The following is a 27,904-nucleotide window of genomic DNA, read 5'->3' as shown; positions in this document are numbered from 1 at the left end:
CCCACCCTCCTTTCTTGATCCTCCAATCACAACTGTCGCTTCCCTCTGACAAAGTCCAGAAAAGAGGGCGGGCTTTGCGATAGGTCAATTAGGGACTGAACAGGGCTCCCCAGTGTAGAAGATGTAGACCTGCCCACCTCTTCAGCGCTCCGAGTTGTTTGCTCCATTCACTCTTCATTTATCATGACAGCTTCCTCGACGAGCGAGGAGGGCCATCAATCACACAGGCAGTTTTCTGAGTTGTCAAGAGACCTCATTTAGACGTTGTCTTGTAGGAACTTGTAATTCCTCCAACAGTTCCCACTGCAGATTATTAATGTCACGCTGCTGTAGCTCAAGGACATAACTTTCTCTCTCTCTCTCTCCCTGTTTTTTTCCTTCTTCAAAACAATACCATTTATGACATTGGATAGTTGTTGATTTAAGTAGTTTTGCTTTGTGATGGGCATGTCTGATTAACACACGCACACACTCACGGCATGCACACACACACACACACACACACACACACACACACACACGCATACACACAAGGGCTGACCCAGATTAGTCGAATAGTCGACTAATCGATCGAAAGGAGCCGTAGTCGACTGCCAATCTCTTAGTCGAAAGCACACAAAAAAAAGAAAAAAAATTCAAATTATTTTTAATATTTTTTATTCTTTCCAAAAGCAAAGAGGCCTAGAAGCGTGGCTAACACTAATGGCACGCATACCAGCGAGCCTAACTGCCTAAGAAAACAGGCACAGAGGCACTGAAAGAGGATTTCACCCATCTATTGAACACACTAGACTAGACAAATATCAGTGGACCAATTGCATGCTTTCACAGAGGACAAGGAGCCTTCAGTCGACTCCTTCAGACATTAAGCACCGCCCACAGCCCAAAAAAGAATAATAATAATAATAATAATTATTTATATATATATATATTTTTTTTTGCATTCAGGGGCGACTACCCGTCGACTATCGGCAAATTTTAGCCAATTTAGTCGACTATCCAAATCCTTAGTCTGGGACAGCCCTAATACACACACAGAAAGGTTTATCAAGACGAAAAAAGGAACCCATTGTCTGCTTTGTGATGAAAAGCTTTAGCCAAACTGGTCCAGGACACATTTAACAGACTCAGACTCTCATTCCTATAACTGTCTGGAAAGGCGCATATTAGATAAGATAAGACATTCCTTTATTGATCTCCTTTGGGGGTGACCATAAGGACAGGCAGGCCAGTCACTAGAATGGGTTCCATAGGTTCCAAAATTCCCAAATTACATTCCAATAATGATGTAATATAAGGATTTATAAGGCTTACCAGTAAGGGCCTTAAAAATGTACAAATTCCAGTGTTTGTTGCGCCTCTTTGTCAGGGATGGCCAACAAACCTTAGGACATAGTGATGAGTGTCGTATCTATCACCAGTGAGGAATCTGAGGGCAGAGTGATGGATAGAGTCCAAGGATTTTAGGGTTGAGGTTGCAGCATGCCTATAAATTACATCACTATAGTCCAAGAAAGACTGATAAGAAAACTGCTTCGACAACTCTCTTCCTACTAATCAAAGGAAAGCTGGTTTGTTTCTGTACAGGAAGACAATTTTCTGTTGCAACTTGGAGGCAAGGTTGTCCATGTGGAATTCAAATGTAAATTTCTCACGAGCCACACACCAAGATATTTATATACAGTGACTTTCTCAATGTGACATGGGGCGTCAGTTGTCTGGTAATCGGAAGGTTCCCACTCCTCCTGGGCAGCGTGTCAAAGTGTCCTTGAGCAAGACACTTAACCCCTAATTGCTCCCAATGAGGAGGTTGGCACCTTGCATGGTTTGCCTCTGCCTTCGGTATGTGAATGTGTGAGTGAATGGGTAAAATGTGAAATTGTAAAGCGCTTTGGATAAAAGCGTCTATATAAATGCACCATTTACCAATGCTAGAACCAATGTGTGAGATAATGTGAAAAATAAATCAGCATAGTTTTTTTCGTGAAGTTCCCCTTTAAATTATTATAAATTATTATATATGAAGTATGACCCTGACCGCCCACAGTTCTTTCTACAGCCTTGGCCTGCTTCGCTAGGTTCCATGGCACTCCTGTAACCTACCGGTAGCGGGCCTGCAGGCACCCAGAATGCACCTGCATTAGTTAAGACCGTAACTGCAGGCCTATCGGGTTGCCGAACACTTTTTGCAGAAGGAAAGGAAGGGATTTGACACCTGTAACAAATTCTGCACATGAATAATGTGAATGACTGACAGTCATTGATTTGTTGGCTTTATTCCTTTTCCCATAATTTCCAGTGCACTCCCGAGAAACGGGGTAGTGTTGCTTTTCTTCCCTGTCGCTCGGAGGGACAGAGCTTTGTGAGATGTTTCACTCACTCACTGTGTCAACAATGACACTGATCATATTCATTCATTGTCTTTTTTTATTTTTCTTGAAGCATCGCAGGTACATTCACACCACTGCACCTAAAAACTTAGGCATCCAAAACACTTCACCTGCAGCCCCTTCTATTTTTTGTGTTTTCTTTTTCTTTCTTTCTTTCTTTTCTTTCTTTCTTCTTCTTTTTTTTACCTAGTATTTGCCTTTTGGCAAGTTTCCTTACAAGTCAAAGCCTCCTTTGTATGCAGATACGTTCTTCATGCAAAAAGTAGATCTGAGCGCAAAACCTCAACGTGTAGAGTCATAGACCTCTCCTCGCAATTTCCGAATGACGGCGACAAATCATTTGGACCATCAACAGTTCATAAACCAGTTCTGATTGCCCAATATTAACATAAACATAGTGCAAAGGTGTGATTTACTGCCATTATTTTCTCCTCTTAATGTCACACTCCACCTGTGGCATGTGGATATTGCCTAATTGTTCAACCTGCATGCCATTACATATCACAACAAACAGGGGGCATTGTTGGCATGAATTGGTTTCATCACGCCCTGGTGATGTCACCACCTGAGGGCAGTTCAGCAGCAGCTGATTCGTGGGAGGCATGGGAACTGGCGTGTCTTTGAGAGACCCGACCCCGGTCCCAAGTTCTGGGTGTCTGGAGACGCAGCCTGAATAGACCAGGCCAAATGCTCAGGAGCGCCAAGGGTGTTGGGATGGTAACTCCTCATCAGGTTTGTTTTGAAGGGTGTAACTATGGCGACGGCTCCCGCTAAGCTCCCCTGAAAGACTCTCTCATTCCCCCCCTGGACTCTGAGGCTACTTATTGAATGGCTGAGCACGTACAACTTGTCGGAGTAGGTGGTTAGAGCTGGTCAGGCTTAGAAGACTGTGTTTAGACGACGCTATTCAAAGTTTCGCAAGTTAAACACCGAATGCCAGTTGGATCTCTTAATATAAGCTTGGCATAATCTCAGGCTCAAAGACTTGGACCTGTTTTCATTTGTTTATGTTGTCCCCCAAAAAGAAACGTTGTTTTGTTAACTATTCAGTGTTGAGCATTCTGTTTGAATATCAGCACAGCTATGAGGGCACGGTACTCTGTGATTACGGATATTAGGGCACGGTACTCTGCATTGCGGCCTTGCACCTACGACCGAATCACAGCCATGCTGATAGACAGTATAACAGCACGAGTGATATTGCTTAATCGCCTGCCCTGCCCTCTAAACACCGGCATCTGCCATTGGTCGACCACTACCGACGTCTGGGGCTGGAGGAAAAGCTACCTTAACGGTTTACAGCCTTGTTGTTCTGGACTTGCCTCTGCCATTAAGTCTGCTTGTCGCCCCGGCTTTCTCACTGAGCAAGGCCTTGCTGTACCGCACCTAAACGTGCAGTACAGGTGCGCCGTGGGTCCGGACGGTTGCGTGCCTGGTGCTCTCTCTCAAACCAAGTGATTCATGAGCCGTGGAATGGCGTGACAGGAATGCGCTGATCACTCAGTACTTGGCGCTGCCTCTCTCATCACCTCCATTGAGTAAACAACCGCAGGGCGGGCGGTGGAGAGAGAGAGAGAGAGAGAGAGGACTACTGACTGAATAAAAAAAGACAAATTAATGAATTAATGAACGAGTGAGTGAGTGAGTGAGTGAGTGAGTGAGTGAGTGAATGAATGAAATAAATTGAATAGTACATACTTGCCACAGTTATAATAGCCATTAGTTATATTGTCTGTCTGCGGGCCAGTGAATGGTAGACTACTATAGAGTATAGACAAAGAGATAGAACACAGTACATGCACATTCACACACAGAAGCACACCCATTCAGATTTCTTAAGCCCAGTTGTATTGGCCGATAAATGGTTGGCACGCTCGGCTGCAGGTTTCAGGGCTTACGCTGTCACCGCACAGGGAGGGGATGATGAACATGGGTTCGTAAACAAGGCCTCTGCTGAACCAACCCCATGGGCACGTAGTGTAAAGCAGTAAACTTATATAGACAATAAAGTAGTATGTAATTATTATTATTATTATTTTTTTTTTCTTACAATTCACAATGAATCACTAAAGATGCCATGTGTGTGTGTAGTACAGTATGATTAACATTGATTACATTATCTAACATGTGATTTTACATGCCAAAGAAATATTGTCATATAAGCTATATCAAAATACAAAAATTATAATGGACCATCAAAAATGACCCTATCACCCACCACTAGCACAGTTGTGCTCAACCTTTTTGGTTTGCGATCCCTAAAAACAGAGGAATGCCTTTTTGTGACCCCCCTCCCTACATAGTCAAGACTCAATCTCATCGGCCACCCAACAATTGCATGTGTGTGTGCCACCCATTGCATGTGTGTCACTGCATGCCAAATAAAGACTTCTCCAAAGTCCTGTGCCTCAAATAGATCCGCTATCAGCTCTATCTTTAATCTTTCAAAATGTTCAGTTGCTATCGCTATCAGCTCTATCTTAAATTTTTCTAAATGTTCAGTTGCTATTGCATGCACTCATCTGTGTTTCACTACACACATGAGTGCATGCTTAGCAACTGTCCATCTGCACCACTACTATCACCGACATCTAAGAAGGGAGATCCCCCCCTTGAATTGGCCCTTCTAAGGTTTCTCTCCTCCACATTGCCTGTGGTGCATTTTTTCCTATTGCTAGGTTTTAGTGAGTTTTTCCTTACCTTCACGTGGGGTATGTCTGGGAGTGTTCGCATTGCATTCATTTATTTTTCATTTATTTAAAATTTGTTGGACCTTATGGTGTTTTTGTTTTGTTTCTTGACTTGTTTAAAGAAGATGTGTCCGGCCCATGGGGACATTAACGTGTGTTGTCGGGCCTTACAAATACATTTGATTTGATTTGATTTGATTTGATGGATTATTATTATTATTATTATTATTATTATTATTATTATTATTATTATTATTATTATTATTATTATTATTATTATTATTATTATTATTATTATTATTATAGTCAAGCATAGACAGAATAGTGAACTTTTTTACACTTTTATATTTGCGCTTTTCTAGATATTTAACTTGATTAATGATTGAAGGACGGCTTTAGGCGACGTGTCCACAGCCAGCATGAGTTGCCAGCTCATTTCTGTCATTCATTCTATGCTAAAGACGCGACAGGCGCGCTCCTTTTCCCAGCGCCGTGCCTCACGTTTTAGCGCTATCTGCGGCTAGCGTTTTTTGGCGGAGCGCTCCCAGCGCATAAAGTGAAAATAGTTCAACTTTTGGAGAGGAGCACCGCTCATCAAGGTCACTTTTTTCGACCGACCAATCACGCTCTGAGCATGCATATTTTTGATTTTCGAAGCGGTTCGCCTTGAAAAAAACGTTGTCTGTGGACACGTCGCCTTAGACTTCACACCTATCGCTTCCCAAGAAAAAAAGCATCCATACCAATGCGTGCGTGTGTGCGCGTTATCCCTCCCAACGTTTATATCCGTGCACGGTTCTGAAAGAGCAAAAACGTGGCAGTCCTACTCACTCAGTAACCGTGGATGAGTTAGAATCTGATGGCCCACAGAGAGCTCACTTTGCTTCCCTGAGTTGTGTGGACAGATTAAACGGCTTGGCTTCCAAGCGGAGCTGCCTTTTAGAACAACAAGCAGGGGGGAGTCCCTGAGGTCACCGCTCTCCTGCTGGGAGAGACTGACAGCTGTAATAATCACAGAAAGCAGTTGCCTCCATGAATCTGAAGGCTTCAGTTGGACTAAAAAGAAATGGAATGAATAGGCCTGTAGTGGTGGGATTTCCATTTTTTTGTTACGCTGCTTAAAATGCTTTGTGTGTGTGTGTGTGTGTGTGTTAGGGTTGAAGTATCTTTTATACATATTCCTTTGACAGATATTGCAATTGCGATATGACTCACAACATCATTCATCATTTTCCTTTTCATTGGAAAAATAACAAGTTTATCACAATGTGGTTTTTATGAGTTTTTCACTTTTACGCATGGGTCTGTACAAAACAAAAATTATTTGCAGTTAGGCAAAATTGTGCCCAGTTGGAAATTGCACTAGGACATACAGCTGGGAGGTAGAGATAAAAAATCGCTTCACTACCCTGATGTAAACAAGACGAAAGTCTTTCTCTGGTCTGCATCCCCTTAACAATTGTGTGTATTGAGCCGTACTGTATTGTACCCATTCTGCAATCTGTTAATAACATTTTCAATCAATCAATGTCTGATATGCTTTCAACTGTCTCGTGACTGTAGAACTAGCTCAGTAAATCCTACAGATTAGTAGAAACAATATACAAACTTTGTAACATGACGGTTAATAACCATTTAGAATCTAATCTATTGAATTGCTGGATAATCATGATTAATCAAGAACTGTGACTCCAAGAATCAAAATCGAATTGATAGATTTCTATAAAATTCTAAAATCTATTGTGCGTGTATCCACTGACTGGCATCTTTCAATCGATCGCGAATGGGTTTGGCGGCACCGGCTGTGGTAGTGATCGGTAGACGACAACATTCCATCCCCTGAACCACCGCGCAGTTGTTTCGTCGTTTGATGCGTCAGCCGTGTTGTTTTGCCTACCGTTTACTTTTTTCCCCTCCTCGACTGAAACAAACACTTCCTAGCTTGTATACGCCCAGACTCCTGTAATCAGACTGAAGAGCGCCCCGGGCTAGAAGGTGTGTGTGTGGGCGGGGCAGAGACTACAGTAGCTGGAGGCACGTGGCACCTGTCGGCCCTGTAGTTCTCCTGCCAGTGGCCCGCTCCGACACATCCCTCCAGAACCATAGCTCGCAGACCCAAACATTCCCTCAACCGCCGATGACGCACGTGCAGCTGCTGCCAGCGCTTATTAAAGGCCTTTCATATTTTCACTTTCCTCTGTCTTTCATTTCTACCTGACTAATACCCGTTTTACGGCTCCTACGTACTCAAGTGTTCGCTGAGGGTGTTAGTACGTACTTAACAGCAGTTGAAAGGGGACTTTTTGAGGCTGTAAAAGGGTCTAATGTGAGCATTGCGTGCCTTCGCCATAACAAACAAGTCTCCCTGTGTTCATTGACGAAAAGCCTTCAGGTACTGTATCCGCGTTAAGACGTCAAGAGGTTCTTAACAGCCAGCGCTTATAGACAATTAAGTGTCCCACTTGTATAAACAAACATACAGCAGCTTGCGTGTAAACATGCAGTGACTGTTAATCCATTATCATCAGCTTCTGGCAGAGAGGGGCTCATAAAAGCTACTCGTTAAGACTTGACTTTGATTGCCGGTGCTGTTAGTCATCACCAGGACTGATTCCTCACAGGAGGCGTTTTCATTCCACCCCACAAGTTGAAGATGGTTTTGCTGGACTACATTGAGTTATTAGGACATAGGCTGTGTTCTCGGAATCCAAGGGAACTTAGGTCTGAAAAGTATGACAATATCCATGTTTGACAATTTCCAATTTAAAAGTATGGAAAAATGCAAAAAAAAGGAGAACGTTTTGAAAAAAATATTCAAAATGGGCCCAAGTTTATTTCCATTGCAGTGTTTTCTAATACAGTAGCCAACAGGAAATACAAGTTGGGCCCAAGCTGTTCCCCTACCAAACAGGATCTATTACGTATATTATATCCTACAGGTATAGTTGAACTGTATGAAGAGCAATACATTTGCAAACTGAGTTTATGGAAAAGTTAAACCGATCCCTGTTAATTCATTTTCAGTCAAATGTTACCTACTGTATGGCTGGAGCAACTGAACTTTGGACAAAACTGCTTAGCCGGTGAAGAAAAAGGACAAGGGGCTTGCCATTTTTCATTAGAAATTGTTAATGTAAAATATCCCTTTCTAAATACTGGGTCACATGCACATAAGCTAGCAGCATTACTGGTTACCTAGGAGAAACAATGTGAATGTTGACCATGTTTCATTCATGACGGATGTCTCGTGTTTGTCTTTCAGGTATATCACCGCATTGACAGACTCAGGAGAGGAAGAAGAGGAGCCGAGTGACGAAGGTCAGAGGGTGGAGGAAGAGGAGCCTGTGGACGAGCTCTCCGTCCTCATCGAGAGGATCGACGCTTTGCACCGGGGCAGCGAAAACGAGAAGAGGGAAAGTCTCGAGACCCTGCTGGAGAAGAAAGAGGAGGTGTGTTGATTTGGGGCGTGAGCGAGTTTTCAGGATTAGACCTTATATCCACATCATTACCTACAGCCTTGTGTTTGATCACAACACAGTGCGTCTCCATGTTTGACACTTTCCTCACTTTTATCCTTTCCCTCGTAGTTTGGACAGGACTCAACGTTTCTATGGCGACTCATCCGTGCCTACTGTGATGTTCACGACATCAGTCCTGACCTGGAGGCAAAGAAGACCCACGCTGAGGCTGGTAATCTCTCGTAATTTGCTCATTAAACCGCGTTGTATACCTCATTTACCCCGCGAAAACGGCTGTGTTACTGGCTAAACCTCTCAAATGTTAGTGTCTCTGGGAGCGGACCTGGTGTACTTCCAACACACAATGATATCTGGAAAAACACCAGAGGTCCCCTCACTATCTGTTCCTGAACTGATCTCAGTCAGTTGCTTTGCATTTTAGAGCCAAAGAGAGATGGCAGTCCAACATTTGCCATCTTCCCCAGATTCAGACGAAGTTGATATCAGTTTCATCTCTGTGTGTCCAGTAGCCCCGGAGAGAGGTCCGGATGCATGCTAGCCTAGCTTAGCACAATGACTGGAAGCAGTAGGGAGCAGCTAGCCTAGCTCCGTCAAAAGTGAAGAAATACAATTTTCCAACTCAATCAAACAAAAAGTTTTCCCATTACTGTAAGATGTGGTTGTTAAAATTTGTGAAACGATATCCATTATTAGGCTAATGTTGGAGGCAAGTAATAAACATACATACTATTAATACTTTATTGATTTAAAGAACTGTGTATGTATGGTACTGTATGTTTTCCTAATGCGCAATGGAATACTGTAGTAGTGATGCTAAGACTGCAACATCTGTAAGCAGCTTCTTTAAAAAGGCAAAATAATGTTTGTGCGGTAACACCATGATTGAAGGCACCGCCATAAAGTGGACAGAGGAATTATAGCCTATTATGCCCTTTGTCGTTTGACGGATGTTTTGATTCAGAGCACTTTACTGTATATTGATTGCATCCAGTGGGGATAGAACCCCAGTTATCCCACGGTGTCGGCCAAGGCGTGTTACAATAACCTCCCACACTCTTGGCGTGTCTTGTGTTACACCATCACAATACAGTCCGTCGACCACAAGGCCTTGTTTATCTCCCAACAGAGAGACTGCTGTGTTTGTTCCCAAAGTTCAGACTGGATTTACCCCGTTTCTTCTTAATCCGTCCTCATTAACAGGCCTCTAATCAAGGCCCGGCCAGGTGCTTTCTGCAAAAGACACCATTGTCAAAGTGTGTGCAGACAAACAGGAGTCACCGGCGTGGCTATTTTAAGCAGCCGGGCCCGCGGCATCATACACAGCATGCATGTCGGTATTAATAGAGCCAGCGGGAATGAGACTGTCGCCATGGGGCAATGAAGGGTTTAAGACCTCGCTCTCTTCCTGGATTGCGTTTCACATCTCTTTTGTTTTTACTGGTTTAATCCAATGCCCGGTGGTGCTTTCTTGGTTTGTTTAGCTGTTGTAATGCTCTTCCAATCAACACACCCCCTTGATTCCACTAATCCGCACACTCTCTCTTCTTTTTCTCGTGTAAGCAAGTACTGTATGGCCCGGACGGATCGTGTGTTGAGTTTATGTTTCAGCGCAACGCCGTTTGTACACTGGTGTTCTTTCTCCCCCCCCCCCCTCAGGGAAGACGGTCGGAGAGGAGGCAGTGAGGCTGAACCCTTCGTGCGCTGAAACTCATCAGTGGTAGGTTGAAGTTTATTTTTTCTTCTTCTCCATTTATTCATCCTCCCACACTTCATCAAACCAAACCTGTTGTTCCGTTTACTGCCACTGGACTGCCGTTAAGAGATGGCCAACGCAGCGGTTTCTCCAACAAAACTGTGACCTTAACATTGGATCTGTGATTCGCTACATGAAAAGCGTTTTTTGTATTAAGGCCCAATCCCAATCCCGCTCCTGCCCCTCGAGTGCCGTAGGACGTCCGCATTCCTATCAATCACTAATCAATGCCCTTCATAAGTAGCCTTACTTGCTACCGGTTGGAGTGGAAGGCGAGGCTCAAATCAATTAGATTTATTAAATACATTGGTAAGATGATACCATAGGTTACATGAATCCACTTGATGCATCAGTTCAGTGCAGACACGTCGATACAGGCCACCCAGAGCTAACCGCCTCAGACCCACTCCTATCCCAGCTCCCGGGGGGTCACAGGCCACCCAGAGCTAACCGCCTCAGACCCACTCCTATCCCAGCTCCCGGGGGGCATAAAATCCAAGCAGGCTATTCTCAGTCCTCGCTCCGCAATGGTGGAACGAACTCCCCACTACAGTCAGGAACCCAGCCAATGTTCTGCCGTCGACTAAAAACACACCTCTTCAAACAATATCTGAAATATATATTTCTTTAATATAATAATAAAAGATTAAATAATACCTATCTTGCTGATATGTCTATATATATACTACTATGCACTCAGAGTGTAACACTCAAGCTCAATACAATTTGATGAACAATGCCACTGACCCTTAGCTGCCAGAGATGTACCCCTCCTGGTGGCTTGTTGTTCACAATCTGTAAGTCGCTTTGGACTTACAGATTGTGTACATAATTGTAAATTAACCATCTCAACACCACAGTATGAAAGCTCCTGCTAGAAAACCATTACATTCGATTGAACACTGTTACATTTCACTGACATTCTGAGCCATGTTTATAGGTTTGCTAAGTCATATTTGGTGATCCAAGAGGAGGAGAGAGTCCTCGGTCGATGTGCAATGTTACTGTTTCATCACATGTGTTTAAGTGCGTGTGCGGCTCCCCCCTGAGACACTTTGCATCTATGACACTATGTGTCCTTTTTATGGTCTGAATCTGAGTTGTTGTCCCTGACTTGTCTCACCTTTTGCTGTATCCGAGCATTTACCGGACACTATATAGAGTGACACACTCCAAGCAAGCGGTAAACAGATAGACAAAGAAAGGCGAGGGTCAGGGTTACATACAAGGTAAACACAGGTTAGTGGTACAAGATTCAAGATTCAAGAGGTTTATTTATCACATACATACCAGGGCATACAATGATGCGTTTGGCGTTTTGGAAAATAGCTCTTTATTTGATTATCATAAAAAAGTGTTTTCTATACAGAGATATCGACATCGGTAAATATCGGTATCGGCCAGAACAGCAATATTAATATCGGTTATTGGTATCGGCCACAATTTTCACATCGGTGCATCACTAATATTGTGTATTATACATTTATTGAGACTGTGAAATTAAGTTCAAACGAAAAAGAAGAAAAAGATAAACTCAAGCTACACTTTTTATTCAAGTTTTCTAAAATGTAGCACTTTCTAAAATGTATTTTAAGATGCACATTTTTTAAAAGCTCTATTATAATATTTTTTTAAATGCACCCCATGTTTGACTTGAAATCAGAAAAGGGCATTTATTTATTATTAGTGTACTTCCCTCAATGTGAAAACCGACAATAAATATAGTTTGAATATGGGGCGGCTACGTGGCGTAGTGGGCAAGGCGCTCGCCACAAATGACGGAGACGCTGGGCTTGCCTGTTCGAGCCCAGCGCTCCACATTGCTTTCAGTTTAGCTGGCCGTCCATACTAATACACATTGGCCGTATTAGGGGGTGGGAAACTGATGGGTGGGGATCGGGCGTTGTGGACAGCGACTCCTACAGGTCGGTTGGTGCGCCTGCGCAGTAGAATCAGGAAGTGTCGGGGGCAGCGTGAGCCTCCCACACGTTACTCCTCGCCACTGAGAGATCGAGCTGCGCAGGTGAAAAGATGCGACTGCTGTTACCTCAAGTACCGGAGGGGACTTGTGCTATGTATGACTTAGTCCACATTGCAGCCGGCTTGTGGGAGGCAAGAAACAGCGTTCGTGACAGGGGAGGGTTGAATTGGATGATACGAAATTGGGATGGGAGAAAATATAGAAAATGGGAGAAAAAGTGGATAAAAAAAAAGAATTGTTTGAATATTATTAAATTGTACTTGATGCAACTACTAGGCTACTTCAACATATATGGCACTGAATCATAACGCAAGTGAGACATTTGGATGTTCTGGACCTCTGCTTGAGGACATTTTCTCGAACTCTTTGGATTTTAATTGAATACCCCTGAAATACATGTAGGGGTTGCATAACCACCCTGGCAGATGGCATACAACACACCCAATGGTTCATGGCTTGTGCAGAAGAAGAGTAAGCTTCTTGAGTAAGGCTGGCTTTTGGACACCTAAAGTGAATTAGTCATGGTTAAACTCATATCTAACGTAACCGCTTCAGCAGATGAGCGCTGAGACAGGATGAAAACGTACAGTAGGTATTTCCCCCCAGAAATGACAGGTTGAGGAGCCTCTGAGTTTTGACTGATGTTTATAGCCTGCAGCAGCTGTCCCTGGATCAGTGACTCTGGTGTTTTTCTGGCTGCGTGTGGCTGGGGCTCTGACCCTGGATCACTAGTGACTCAGGTGTGTTTCAGGGCAGTGTGTGGTAGGATATTTGTCCCTGCAAGCACCTGAGATCTGCCGCTCCCTGTCAGGTGAAACAGGACGAGGCTAATCATTAATCTGGTGACTCAAAAAGTACAGCTTAGAAAACTTTCCCTGCTTGATTGGCAGTACCAGAGGACGAGAATCTTGTTTCAAAATGGTGTGGGTGTGTGTATGTATGAGCACTTGCTTGTGTGCATTTGCTGCATTGGATTGCTAGACTACTGTCAGGACCATAGAAAGGTAGACTGAAAACAGGAAGAGAGCTCTGCAAAGTAAAATAATTTGACAGACGAAGATTCCACAGCATATCCCAGCCATTCCACTCCTTACACACGCATGTCCTCTGAGACTGTAGCAGCGGGCTACCCAGCCTTTTCTTTCCTGCAGGTTCTTTCCAGACCCATCCAGCTGATAGCATCACATCCCCTCCAGCTCCCGGAATGTAAACAGGGTCTGAGCTCACGCAGATAGCCCCGTAGCTACACAACCCAACACGCACATGTGATTAATTGCCCTCTGTTATTGCTTCTGTTGTGACTGCATGTTGGCTGGTTCATGCCATTGGGTCTTGGATATTTGCTGCTTCCTCGCCGGTTGGCGTGACATGTGGGCTCATTCTCTATGAAGAAAGTGGACATAGGTGTAGCAGTGGGTAGGGGGGGGTTCTTTGTCGGCTGTCAGGGGGGCCTCTCAGGCGAGCATGAAAGGAATCAGGAGGCCTCTGTCCCCCTCAGGTTTTTGGATGAAATGGTGTACAGCACCACCGCGGTTGCCCGGTGACATGGGGGGGGGGGGGGGGGGGGGGGGGGTCCCCTTGCTTTTTAATTAGTTGCGTGAAGTGGGCCTGATGGCATGGATCCTGTTTGTATTTGTGGAGGCCGCACATGATGCATTCCTCATCCGAATCGCCACTCGTGTCACAACTTGACTGCTCATCATACTCATGAATGGAATATATCTGAGGAGATATACCACCAGATGAAGTTGGCCTGATCCTGCATCCTGGGGTTTAAAAAAAATGTTTCTGACCCTACATAGGACCTGCATAGGCCCTCCATAGGACCTGCATAGGACCTGCATAGGCCCTCCATAGGACCTACATAGGCCCTCCATAGGACCTGCATAGGACCTGCATAGGCCCTCCATAGGACCTGCATAGGCCCTGCATAGGACCTGATCGGCCCTGCATCAGCCCTGCATAGGCCCTCCATAGGACCTGCATAGGACCTGCATAGGACCTGCATAGGTCCTCTATAGGACCTGCATAGGACCTGCATAGACCCTCCATAGGACCTGTATAGGACCTGCATAGGCCCTCCATAGGCCCTGCATAGGACCTGATCGGCCCTGCATCAGCCCTGCATAGGCCCTCCATAGGACCTGCATAGGACCTGCATAGGACCTGCATAGGTCCTCTATAGGACCTGCATAGGACCTGCATAGACCCTCCATAGGACCTGTATAGGACCTGCATAGGCCCTCCATAGGACCTGCATAGGCCCTGCATAGGACCTGATCGGCCCTGCATCAGCCCTGCATAGGCCCTGCATAGGCCCTACATAGGCCCCAAATAGGACCTGCATAGCACCTGCATAGGCCCTATATAGGACCCAGATGTGGCAGCCCCCTCTCCCCATGTACTGTGTTACATTTGACTCAAAAGTAAATCATTATTCTGTATTCCAAATGAAAGCCTATGTAATATTTGTTTGAATTGAACCTTGTGCATGCATACCTGAGCCTGTTTGTGTATAAGCTAGGGCTGTCCCCGACTAAGGATTTGGATGGTCGACTATGATTGGCCAAAATGTGCCGTTAGTCGACTATTGGTAGACCAAAAAAAAAATACAAATAAAAATACAAATTATCATTCCATTTGGGCTGTGGGGGGTGCTTAATGTCTGAAGGAGTCGACTGAAGGCTTCTTTTCCTCTGCAAAAGCATGCAATTGGTCCACTGATGGATACATCTTGATATTTGTCTAGTCTAGTGTGTTCATTAGACGGGTGAAATCCTCTTTCAGTGCCTCTGTGCCTGTTTTCGTAGGCAGTTAGCCTCTGGTATGCGTGCCATTAGCGTTAGCCACGCTTCTAGGCCTCTTTTCTTTTGGAAAGAATGATAAAAGAAATTTCATAAATAAATCGAAATTATAAAATAAAATACTAAAAATGTGTATTCGACTAAGAGGTTGGCTAGTCGACTACGGCTCCTTTCGACCGATTAGTCGACTAATCGACTAATAGGGGTCAGCCCTAGTATAAGCTAATACTTTATCTAGTGTAAACAGTACCATTTATGACCTCCTGCAAGTGTGCGTCATTGTGTAATTGATATCTGTAGAAAGGGTCACCCTCTCTTAAAATAGGTGTGTGTGCACAATAGTTTTCTCATGGAAAACAGCTCCCAGAAGTGCCTCGTTTTCTGGCCTGAGCCGGCGCTCCTGTCCCTCCTTGTTAGGAAATTATTAGCATTAGCTCATGGGCATACCGCTGCGCTCCAGATGTCAAGTCAGAGCGGGAGAGGGCTTGTTTGTTTAGCTAATTATGAACTACAGATTTACGAAAGAAAGCAACAACAAAAAAAAAAGCTCAATGCTTAAATCCTGTATCCACTAATGGGAATTTGTAAGATTCTTAAACCCGATTGGAATCACCGCCTTAGGCATTAATTGAAGGGGGGTTTAATGAATCCGATGGTTTGGGGTAGGGAGGAGAGTCCGGGGGAGTGTGGCAGGCGGTTTTTGCGAGGCAGTTTATGTCTGAGGTAACCGTGGTTACTTACCGTGTCGTGAGAAAAGCCGTCACCCCTTTTATACAGTCCCGCCGAGCATCATCACGTACGCTGGCAGGAGCCGTGTTGTGTTTTTAATTTCAGGTTGTGTGTCTGTGTTCATAAGATACACAGCACTGTGCTGGGTTGAATACCTTGCAACATGTTTGTCTAGGGCTGAACCAACACATGAACACGAATGAACAGTGTAAATGTTTTATCCAAAGCGCTTTACAATTTATGCCTCACATTCACCCATTCAGTCACACATTCGCACACAGACGACGGAGGCGACCATGCAAGGTGCCAACCTGCTCATTGGGGGCAGTCAGGGGTTAAGTGTCTTGCTCAAGGACACTTCGACATGCTCTCGGTAGGAGCTGGAATCGAACCGGGAACCTTCTGATTACCAGACGACCTCCTGAGCCACTGTCGCCCCGGTGTGTCCGTCTACCAGTCATTAACCGTATTAACGTGGTGGCCATTTTGCTCTTATGTCATGCTCAGGTTGGGTTCCTTTCCACCCTCTTCCCACCTCAACAGATTACATGTACGTTCTACTCTGTGCTCCACACAATAGGGCCACTCTTGTCATTTCTTTCCCCAGGAGAGTTGGATGAGGGCTCTTTTGAAGCTGCATGTATAGGACGGTACTTGACTATGTCAAATAGTGTTATTGAGCTTGATGTAATCAGTCTGTCCTCCGCCTGCCCTCTGCAGCACTCAGATTTCATTCTTCCCAAGCCCTCAGATACAGTGCTAAGCTACTGTATCTTAAATAGAGCTCTCTAATAAGCCACTTTAAAAAAAAAAAAAAGGGCACCCTGATGTGGAAGCCAAGTGGGATATTGCCTGTGTTTACTGTGTGTGTGTGTGTGTGTGTGTGTGTGTGTGTGTGTGTGTGTGTGTGTGTGTGTGTGTGTGTGTGTGTGTGTGTGAGTGTGTGAGTGTGTGAGTGAGTGAGTGAGTGAGTGAGTGAGTGAGTTGCATGCACGGTGATGCACCCACCCGTCAGTGGGGTTGCTTGAGTTTCATTCGTGACTGCGACCAGGAAGCCTGTTTGTATAATCTCACCTGACTAACGGACGGGAGGCATGATTGCATTCCTGCAATCGCCGGCTTTGTTTATAGGTGCGTTTTCATTGATCCCTCTGTGTGAATTTAGCCCATGCTAATCCCCGACTGAAGAGCCCCTCCGACTGTACAAAGGCGCCCCGGATTAAGCAGGCAGCCTGCGCTGCTGTCACTCCCAAGTGGGGGTCACTGTGACCTCTGGAACGGCCGCTTTAAAAAACTAAAATAAAACGAACGCATGCCTACCTTTGATGTGGTCATCGTTGGGGTCATCGTCGTGACAACAGTTCCTCCCCTGCGCTCCCTTGTGCTTTTATCGGTAGCCTTGGAAACCCTGTATTGCTTGCTTAGACTTTTTCTCCCTACGGGTGCAAGAGGTCACAGTTAATAAGTTCATCACATTGTGTGAACACTTGACAGAGGGCCAGCACTCCCCCTCCTACATCCCTCAACCACACACACTATCTGTCTTTTCCATTGTGGCCCTGTGCATCAGCACGCTTCACTCAATCCCACATACACATACACATACACACACACACACACTCTCTCTCTCTCTCTCTCTCTCTCTCTCTCTCTCTCTCTCTCTCTCTCTCTCTCTCTCTCTCTCTCTCTCTCTCTCTATAAACAGGTTGTCCTTGAATTCCTTGAGTACATCCTCCTCTTTCCGCCCCAGGTCATAGCCTGGAGCGCTGCCTGGTCTTCCTCCTCTCTGTGAATGAGCTCTCTATGTTTGGATGCGACGGCTGAAATCAGTCAGCTGACACTTAGACCCTTTTTGTTTCTGCGCGGCAGAGGGGGGTGATCTCAGCGTGCCGCGCTGACAACGTGGCACCAACCATTTTGCGCAAAACCTTGTTATGTTTCTCTCTCTTGGTCTCTTTGTCTCTCATCCTGCCATAATGTCATAATGTTTTGGTCCCCTCCCGCCCTTCCTCGATACCCCCCCACCCCCACCCCCTTTGCCGGTAGTAGAAAGTCATGGGGGATAATATTTCAACACGGAGAAGAAAGGAAAGGCTCAACAACAGCAGATAAGCCCCTGAGGCCAGACACATCCCATCTTCTCTCTCTCTTTCTCTCTCTCTCTCTCTCTCTCTCTCTCTCTCTCTCTCTCTCTCTCTCTCTCTCTCTCTCTCTCTCTCTCTCTCTCTCTCTCTCTCTCTCTCTCTCTCTCTCTCTCTCTCTCTCTCTCTCTCTCTCTCTCTCTCCTTCCCTGTGTGTGTCTCTCCCCTGCGGAGACTTTGGTGCTGCCTGTTTCACACGCTGAAATGTAAACTTTACACAAGAAAGTTCCTGGTAAATGATGTGGGCTACGGTTCCTGCTATTGGTGATTATTGTGTATACACTGTGTGTATACTGTTTACTTTTAATCATATTAGTATATATCCAGAAGAAAAAGAAAATGTCATTGCTGTTTAAGTCTTTTGTCTATATTTTGCCTATATTTATGTCCTTCTATTACCCTTCCCATACCTGTACCTCCCCTTCCCGCTGCTATGATGCCCGAACTTCCCCAAGGGGATCAATAAAGGGATATCTTATCTTATTGAAAACCAAAAAGTGCAGATGATGCTCCCTTTCTCTGCTCTTTTTATTAATTATTTTCCTTTGTGGAGCCCAGTGCAGAAGATCTTTTATTTTTCACACGTTAATTGTTTGAATGAATGAAGTTTATTTTTCGGTCTTGTTTACAGACAAATCAAACACACCCATGTGGACTTACAAAAGGAAAATAATAAAAAAAAAATCACAAATGTACATATTCAAAGCAAGCTCACGCACAAAATCCAAGATCAATGACCGCAAACAAGGAATAGGCTGAATGTTTAATGCGTATTTTTGCCTATCCTTTACAAATTCTTAAAAACTAAATATATTTTTAATATAAGAAAGAAAAACTTAAAATATGCTGCAAGATATAGTTTTTTTAAAGAAAAAACAACTGTTTGATGTTTTACTCAAAAGTGTACTCCTGAATTATTTGATCCTTTAAGGCTTTTTTAAATCTCCCCTGAGAAGTACACAACTTCAACCCGTCACTAAGGCTATTCCATCATTTAACTCCCAACATTTAAACACATCTAGCTTTTACATTAGTTCTTACCTTTTTACATGTTTTAAGAATACATAACCCTCTTAAATTATACTTTCCTTCTCTTGGTTGAAAGAGACATTGAATACAAACTGGTAGGCTTTTACTCTTAGCACGAAAAATTATTTCCAAGGTTTTTATGTACACCATATCTACAAATTTGTATGTGCAGGACTTTATGAATAATGGATTTGTCGATTCAAGGTAACTAGCTTTGTTTATTATTCTAATAGCTCTTTTATGTAGTTTAATAATAGGATCTATATTTGTTTTATAAACATTCCTCCAGACCTCAACACAATATGACATGTATGGCACAACAAGTGAAAAATACAATATATGCAAACATTTCTGATTTAACAGCTCCCTTGTTTTGTACAGAATGCCAACAGATTTGGCTAATTTACCTTTGATATATTGTATATGTGGCTTCCAACAGAGTTTGTGATCTATAATCACACCTAAGAATGTTGTTTCATATACTCTTTCAATTTCAGTTCCATTTAAATTCAATTTAATTTCACAGTCGGTAGGAACACCACCAAATACCATAATTTTTTTTTTTTTTCACTAAGAGGCAACTTATTCCTATCAAACCATTCATTTAACTTGATCAATTCCCTTTCTACTGTTTTCAATCATTCTTTTATGACACGTTAATTGTGGCAAATTATCACAGGAGTTTATTTGCACGAAAACACAGGTGAGAGATGTATTTGAGTGTAATCATCGGATCTGTCCTGTGCACTAAATGAACATCGCCCCCGGTGTCTCTCTGTAGGGGAACTCCAAGCGGAGGACTGAGCCAAGCACCCATTATACGCCTGGTGAATCACAGAGCAGCCCTGCCATTTACACTCTCACTCCCCGGGTCCTCATGCTGCTCATTAAATAAATATATAGATGCATATAGATGCCCTTTCTCAAGACTACACATTTTACATTTTGTCATTTAGCTGACGCTTTTATCCAAAGCAACTTACAAGTGTTGTACAACAAGACAGCAGGAAGGGCACAACTCTACTCTATCAGCTGTCCATCAAAGTGTTGAGTGCTACAGTGTAGGTTAGTATATTAGGACAAGTGCATGACAGTAAGGTTAGTTAGGGTTAGATTATTTCTTTTGCCTTTTCATCACCTTGGTTCTCCAGCTGTCCTACTATTCTTAAGCGACATTTAGATCTGTGATGTCTTTGTCCCTCCACCCCCCTATCCCTACAAAAGTCTTTGTCAGTAATATTCTTTTGTACTATAAACGATAAAAAATAAAAACCTGACCGGTATCGACCCCTTCGAAGCCTGTATCGGCCCGATACCGTTTTCCTGCCGATATAGCAGCGTGTCCCCGGTTCAGAATGGAGATGTCAAGATGTCATTCCGGCCTCAAACCCAGCTCCGCTTCGCCTCACTTCTCCCAGCAGGGAGCCAGGCCCAGCCAGGCCCTTTAGTGTGGGAGCCGTGTGTGTTTTCATTGGAAGCCGTGCAGCACAGCGACAGATAGCATCTCCCCGCCGCCGAGATGTTGCTCCCCACTCATCCAGCGCCAACCAGTGGCAACGTGGCCGCACCCCCCGTGCAGACTTAAGAAAATAAACATGCACCTTTTCTACAGTTACAGTTATACACACAATTCACCCACCGTTACTCCCTTGGCAGAGGATGTATGAGGTATTTCAGTATTGGGTGGGTGGCACTTCTTCTTTCTTTTCTGTCAGTTTCCACCCCACAGTATATGGAAATAACATAGTGTACCAAACAAACAGCAACAGTTGCACGCAGTTTACACCCATATGAACAAATCTTTTTTATGTTTTATTCATATACGTATATTAGGGGTGTAACGGTACACAGAAGCCACGGTTTGGTACGTACCTCGTTTTGGGGTCCTGGTTCGGTACAAGTTCGGTACAACAGGGGGAACAAATTTATAATGATTATATATTTTAAATTTTCTTTTTTAATTATGTTTTTGGTAGATTTTTATTTGTTTGTACTACCGGGCAGTCCGGTAGAGGGAGAGAGAGAGGAAGAACGGGAGACAGAGCGGGGGGAAGACATTCAGCAAAGGACGCCGGGTCCGGGAATCGAACCCGGGTTGGCCGCTTCGCGACGCAGTGCGTTACATGGGTCGCCACTTGGGTGCCCGATTATTATATATTTATAATACGTTTTTATTAAGTTCCACCTAGGCTTGCTGCGGTAATCAGTCAGTGATAACGGTGTCATTCTGTGTTCAGGAATGTGTGTGTGTGTGTGTGTGTGTGTGTGTGTGTGTGTGTGTGTGTGTGTGTGTGTGTGTGTGTGTGTGTGTGTGTGTGTGTGTGTGTGTGTGTGTGTGTGTGTGTGTGTGTGTGTGTGTGTGTGTGTGTGTGTGTGTGTGTGTGTGTGTGTGTGTGTGTGTGTGTGTGTGTGTGTGTGTGTGTGTGTGTGTGTGGCTTTCCATTGGTTAACATTATTAGGCGAACAAGAAAACAATGAACATTTTCAGCCTATTGTAATGACCCTGCTGTGTTACAAACATATCATACATTCATGGTTTTGTTTCAGTGACACCTGTAGTAAGGGGGAGGGGAGGAGGGGAGAAACAGCCCAGTGCAGAGTGCGCGTTCATTTGTTCTGTCGGCTTGTCATCATGCCTTTACAAGCTTCAACGTTGTATTCATAATCTAAATGTGGCAATACAAGCTTTTTTTTTTATCCACTTTTTCTCCTTATTTTTCTATTTTTCTCCCATCCCGATTTCATATTGCCAATTCTCCCCTCCCCTGTCTTGAACGTTGCTAGACTATGCCTCCCACTGGTCGGCTGTAGTGAGGATAGAAGCCTTGCATCACGTGGCCCCTCCGGTACACGAGGAGGCAGCCTGTCGCATCTTTTCACCAGACAGCGCGGACTCTCAGTGGCGAGGAGTAACGCGTGGGGAGGCTCACGCTGCCCCCGATACTTCCTGTCTCTGCTGTACAGGCGTCACCCAACCGACCTGTAGGAGTCGCTGTCCACAACGTCCAATCCCCACCCATCGACTTTCCACCCGCTACCTCTGCCAATTGAGATAGTATGACGACTGGCCCAAGCCGGAGGCAACGCTGACTCGGGGAGTCGAGACCGGAGTCTCTTGCATTGGTGACGAGCGCAATCTCCGCTACGCCACCCAGCCGCGTGGCAATAGAAGCTTGATATTCAACGTTAAATGAATGACCTGTGTTAAGACTGTTAGTAAGCCAGTGTAAAGTAAAGATATTGAGCAGATATTTGTAAAATGTGCAACCCTAGTTTCACCTAGTGTCGTAAGAGACATATTCGTCGTATGGCTGGATGTACCGAACCGTGACGTCCGTACCGTGAAGTCGCGGGACAAATTCACGTACCGTTACACCCCTAACGTATATATATATATAAATATACCAGGCCCTCTGATCAGAAATAGGTTGAAACAATGATTGTTAGATATAGTTAAATATAATATATATTGTCAACTATATAAATTTAGACACGTGCAAAGTAAGTCATCAAACATGTCACGTGTTTGTTCCATCTTAATTGTTGTAAATCACTGCTAATTAGGTAACAACACGCTTGGCACACGGTTTGTTTCCCATTGTTTTCTTTCGGGGGCTGCAGTTGGTTTAAAGGCATGCTATGGCCACCTCATTACACACGATTACCATCCGGAGAGATGGAGTGAGTGATGTTGTGAGGGAGTGCAGGATCGAGCGCACCTCTAACGCCCTGCTAAGAAATCCATTCACACGTGCCAGAAACGGCCTAGTGCATACACACACACGCACGCACGCACGCACGCACGCACGCACACACAATCTACCATCTACCATCAGTACCACCATGTCAGATGACAGTGTTAGGTGACCCTTGTACTCACTGATCCTTTGTATAAAAGGTGTTTGTGTCTCGTTGTGGTGTTTGCCACTGAGTACCAGCAGGATTAACCGCAGCCTTGTGGTGAAATGTCTTTGATCAGCCTCTCTCTCCCGCTCCTCTTCAACCCCCTGCAGCACCGCACCGGGCCTCCTGTCTTACAGACCTGGGGAAGAGAAGAACTCGATCTTTTTTCTTCTTGTTTTTCTTCCCTTTTTTCAAGTTCCCGGTCTGTGTATTAATTAGGAGGAGCTAGAGAGAGTGTGTGTGGGGGGGGGGGGGGTAGAGGCGAAGTGGCTTATCTCTGCTGATGTTGTATAATGAGGAGTCTTGTGAAGGAAGGTTGAGTGCTGCTGACTCCCCAGTGCCTCCTAGGTTGACTGGTTTCTAGTGACCCAGAGAATGGATGGTGTGACTGGAAGGCACAACCCACCCCCACCCCCAACCTCAACCCCCAACCGCACCCCCAACCTCCACATCCAACCTCCACCCCCAACCTCCAGCACCTCTGGGAGGAAGTAGTCATTCTAGAGAGGTTTTCTTGTGACTGTCTTAAGTTAAGTTTACACTGAATGGCACAATAATATATTTAACAGTATAGGCTAATTCTAAAAAAATTTAAGGCTTTCACTGAACAGAAACGTTCTCTCTCCAGGTATGCCATCATGTGCGGTATCGTGGCAGAATATGGCACAGTTCCGAACAGGATAAAGAATGGATACATCTTCAAGGTAAGTTGTTTTCTAACACAATCTAGCGGTACAATATATTAGTGTACTACTGTACACTGTATATGTTTGTGAATATGATTTATACATTTTGTATAAATCATGTAGGCATACTGGACACATTCAGGAATTATTAATTGATTAGAAAACGTTCCTCCTATAAACTCTTATAAAAACATTTGCCTTTCGCCCGGGGGTTATTCTTTTAGCTCTCTTTCATATCACCTTGATCAGCCCGTCACGGTTGCAAGGCGGGAGTGTGGAGGAAAGACACGTAGCATTTATCTTCCTGTCAGCTGCTTCCCCAAACACTGTTTACCTGCAGATCCCTGACAGCTGAAACATATGGGAGATCGAGGCAGAGGGAAGGAGAGAGAGGGGGGGAGGGAGAGAGAGAGAGAGAGAGAGAGAGAGAATGGGAGAGAGAGAGAGAATGGGAGGGAGGGAGGGAGGGAGGGAGGGAGGGAGGGAGGGAGGGAGGGAGCGTAATGAAGAACATGAATTTGACAGACAGGGTGGAAAGGAAAGAGGGGAGGGCGCATGACAGCGAGGATCATGCGATGCCTTCATGTAAAATCGCGTGAGTGTGAGAGATGTTTTTAAAATACTTGTGGCTTGGAGCAGCAGGACAGATCAGGTCAGGACAGAAGTGAATATCGCCGGTGTCGCGAATCAGCATTAACAATCTTCTCTGTCTAACAATCTTGTCTGTCTGTCTGTCTGTCTGTCTGTCTGTCTGTCTGTATGTCTCCCTTCCCAGGATCATCTGGATAAAGCGATCGAGCTGAAGCCACAGAACCCCATGTCCTACTACCTACTGGGACGCTGGTGCTATACTGTACGTGACCCCTCTCTGACGGCGTGCCATAGAATTTGGACATTCCCATTCAAACATTCTCAAATAGAATGTTGATCATAATGCTAATGGCGTCTGTGTTTGGTTATCAAGACTCGGATTTGGTTGTGGGGCGGCTAAGTGGCGCAGTGGGCAAGGTGCTCGCCACTAATGCAGGAGATGCTGGGTTCGAGCCCAGCTCTCGGCGTTGCTACCAGCTTGGGCTGGTCGTTCATACTAATACAATTGGCAGTATTAGGGGGTGGGAAGCTGGTGGGTGGGGATCGGACGCTGTGGACAGCGACTCCTACAGGTCGGTTGGTGCGCCTGCGCAGCAGAATCAGGAAGCAACGAGGGCGGCATGTCCCTCCCACGCAGACCCTCACCGCTGAGAGATTGCGCTGTTCAGGTGAAAAGATGCGACAGCTGCCTCCTCGTGTACCGGAGGGGACACGTGATGCAAGGCTTGGTCCACATTGCAGCCGACCTGTGGGAGGCATGGTCTAACAGCGTTCGAGACAGGGGAGGGTAGAATTGGACAATACGTAATTGGGATGGGAGAAAAATAGAAAAATGGGAGAAAAAGTAGATAAAAAAAATACTCTAATTTAGTTGTCGATGTGCTTCCAGAAAGGCGTCATTCTGGACGATTGTTCCCATAATAATAATAATAATAGATAAAAATGTTATAGCGCCTTTCATGAAACCCAAGGTCGCTTCACAATCACAACAAAAAATAGGGCTAGGGAAGTAAGGAAAAAAAGGGGGGGGGGATGAGGGCAGGTAAGGGATAATGAACCTAATCTAGTCTAAACTAACTAATGGGGAAAAGTCTTGGTGAAGAGGTGTGTTTTGAGAGCAGTTTTGAAGGTGTCCAGGGTTTGGGCGTTGCGGATTTCAGGGGGGAGAGAGTTCCAGAGGGTAGGGGATGCCACGCTGAAGGCTCTGTCACCGAAAGTCCGCAACCTGGTGCGAGGGATGGAGAGGAGACCCAGATCAGAGGATCGTAGGTTCCGGGATGGAGTTTGCTGGTGGAGGAGATCAGACAGGTATCGGGTGGCGAGGGCATGGAGGGACTTGTAGGTGAGGAGCAGGAGTTTGAAAGAGATGCCGAACATAGCAGTTACGATGAACATTCTAACAGTCATCTTAGATGTACTGACCACGATGCGCTAAAGGCCTTTTCTGTCCGTTCCAAGTTCTTTGCCTTGGATCCTATGGCGCAACAGTTGTTCCCCCCCAACACATCTCACAACCGCAGCCATGCATTCATGGAGGCTGACATGTCTGCACAGCCTTTTTCTAGCCCCCCACCCAGCCAGCTTCCCCTCATTCATTCCCACTGTTTCCCCAAGCCGTGTTTTTCCTCCTGCGCTCGGCGTAGCAAGCGCTACGGGAGGCAGACACCATCCATTGTTAGCGTTAAATCAGATTGTACCACAGGGGTATTTTTATCCTGTTTTCTCGTCTGTCTGTAGCTCAGCCAGTCCTCTGGGGTTATTTCCCATATAGCTCATGCGATTGTCTTTATGAACAATCGCGTCTAGTTCTTCGCCAAGCAGATAATCGCCTATAATGGCCTATGGCCACGGTAGACCGTTAATGTCGTCGGCCGACGATGTCGTGTTACATTTAAAGGGAACGGTTACAGTTCACATAGACTTTCACTTGATACATACTATACATACTATACATTACCAAACACAGCTTAGTGAGCCAGAACTTCAGTGAAGTTCTAATTTTAGCAGCACACCAATATTTCCAAACATGGAACTAGAGAAACAACACCCCCTGAATCCTAACAAAAAAATTCATAATCTAAATGTGGCAATACAAGCTTTTTTTTATCCACTTTTTCTCCTTATTTTTCTATTTTTTATAGATGTAAAATAGACATGAGTGTAAAATAGACATAATGATAAAGGAATGAATGAATTTTTTATTTCGAATGTTTACAAATAAACAAGCGAAAAGGATAGGTTTGAAGCCAATTGGCTTATAGAACAACTTACCCCTAATTCAAAAACAAATTCAAAAACAAAGGCCAAGTCTGCAAAAAAGTTAAAGTTTGCAAAATGAAACAATCAACAAAACCGATCATGAAAAGAACATTAAGCCAACATAGGAAAATCAATACTTAATCTGCAATACCCGAGTTACATGGTAGAGAAAACAGACAAACAATCATTCAATTTGAAACATTCTAATACAACACTATTTAGCAATATCACACTCAAAGAGGAGATGCGGTCCATGTCTAATACAACACTATTTAGCAATATCACACTCAAAGAGGAGATGCGGTCTGTGTCTAATACAACACTATTTAGCAATATCACACTCAAAGAGGAGATGCGGTCCATGTCTAATACAACACTATTTAGCAATATCACACTCAAAGAGGAGATGCGGTCCGGGCAGGGCACGAAATTAGAGCCCGCCAATCGCGGGCAGATTTTATGCTTGGCGAGTGACACTGAGAGGTCTGCCCGCCACCTGGCGTGTAGTTCATATCGATACTCTTATTTTTAAAATCCTGTGCGGGTCTCATTTCCGCCCCAAGCGCAGCTCCAGTCATAATATCGATGGCTCCGGCAGTTAGCAACGTTCGGTTCATATGATACTCTTATTTTGAAAAAACCTGTGGCAACGAGTCATATCCGCCCCAGTCCGTGCTTCTGCTCGTATCAACACAGAGGCAGTCTGCTCTAGTCTAGTGCGGACCTCCGTGAGCTAACGTTACTGTTTAAACAATGACCCAGTCAACTATTCACTTTTAGTTTAATACACGAGGCATTGTCTAACGGTATCTAGCTGGCTAGCTACTGATAGCTGCTGATATCAACAAATGCTCCAGCAATAGTCGAGTGCATAATACCTCCGTTAGCTCACGTTAGCTCACGTTAGCTCTATATGTCCCAGTAAACTAAATAGTTCACTGAGGCGTTGTCTTAACGTTATCTAGCCGGCTAGCAGTAGCTACAGATAGCTCCTGATATCAATGTCTTATAACATTGATTCGATGCGTATTCGAGCTGAGGGCATGCTGAATGTGATTTGACCAACGCACAGTATACCAATAGGGTCCAGCTGCAGCGCCGGAGAATCCTGGCTGCATCTGGAGGCTACTAAGTATACACACAGACAGTGGAGCTGTTTGCAGATAGCGAGAAGTCACTTCAGAGAGAGAGAGAGAGAGTACAAATTTAACTCTGGCCTCTTTAAGTGTCTATTCTTCAACGTAATAGCTTATCTACTTGAAATGTACTGAAAAATATTTATATATGTGATACAAAAATGCGAATTTTTTTTGGCCGATAAGAAATATGCTTGGCGGGTAGAATTTTCCCATCTACCCGCCACTGGCCGGTGAGTCAAAACGTTTATTTCGTGCCCTGGGTCCGGGACACCATCACCGGCGCTCCCCTCCAAGAACCAGGGCTGCTGGCCAAAATCCGACGACAAATGC

General features: G+C 44.7%; 1 protein-coding gene across 2 annotated transcripts in view; it reads left to right on the top strand.

The window, feature by feature from the left end:
• The window catches only part of rmdn2 (regulator of microtubule dynamics 2), a 93,100-nt gene that overhangs the window by 54,870 nt on the left and 10,326 nt on the right, over positions 1–27,904 (top strand). For both annotated transcript variants that reach the window (XM_084321353.1, XM_084321354.1), the window contains exons 3-7: positions 8,343–8,529; positions 8,668–8,770; positions 10,216–10,276; positions 23,528–23,603; positions 24,361–24,438. In XM_084321353.1, the coding sequence (XP_084177479.1) occupies positions 8,343–8,529; positions 8,668–8,770; positions 10,216–10,276; positions 23,528–23,603; positions 24,361–24,438 (505 nt within the window). The remainder of the gene's footprint in view (positions 1–8,342; positions 8,530–8,667; positions 8,771–10,215; positions 10,277–23,527; positions 23,604–24,360; positions 24,439–27,904) is intronic.

This window comes from Notolepis coatsorum (genome assembly GCF_963971535.1).
Source record: "Notolepis coatsorum genome assembly, chromosome: 9".
Taxonomy (NCBI): Eukaryota; Metazoa; Chordata; class Actinopteri; order Aulopiformes; family Paralepididae; genus Notolepis; species Notolepis coatsorum.
Note: the sequence above shows the minus strand (reverse complement) of the source record. Positions and strands in the feature narration are given on the sequence as shown.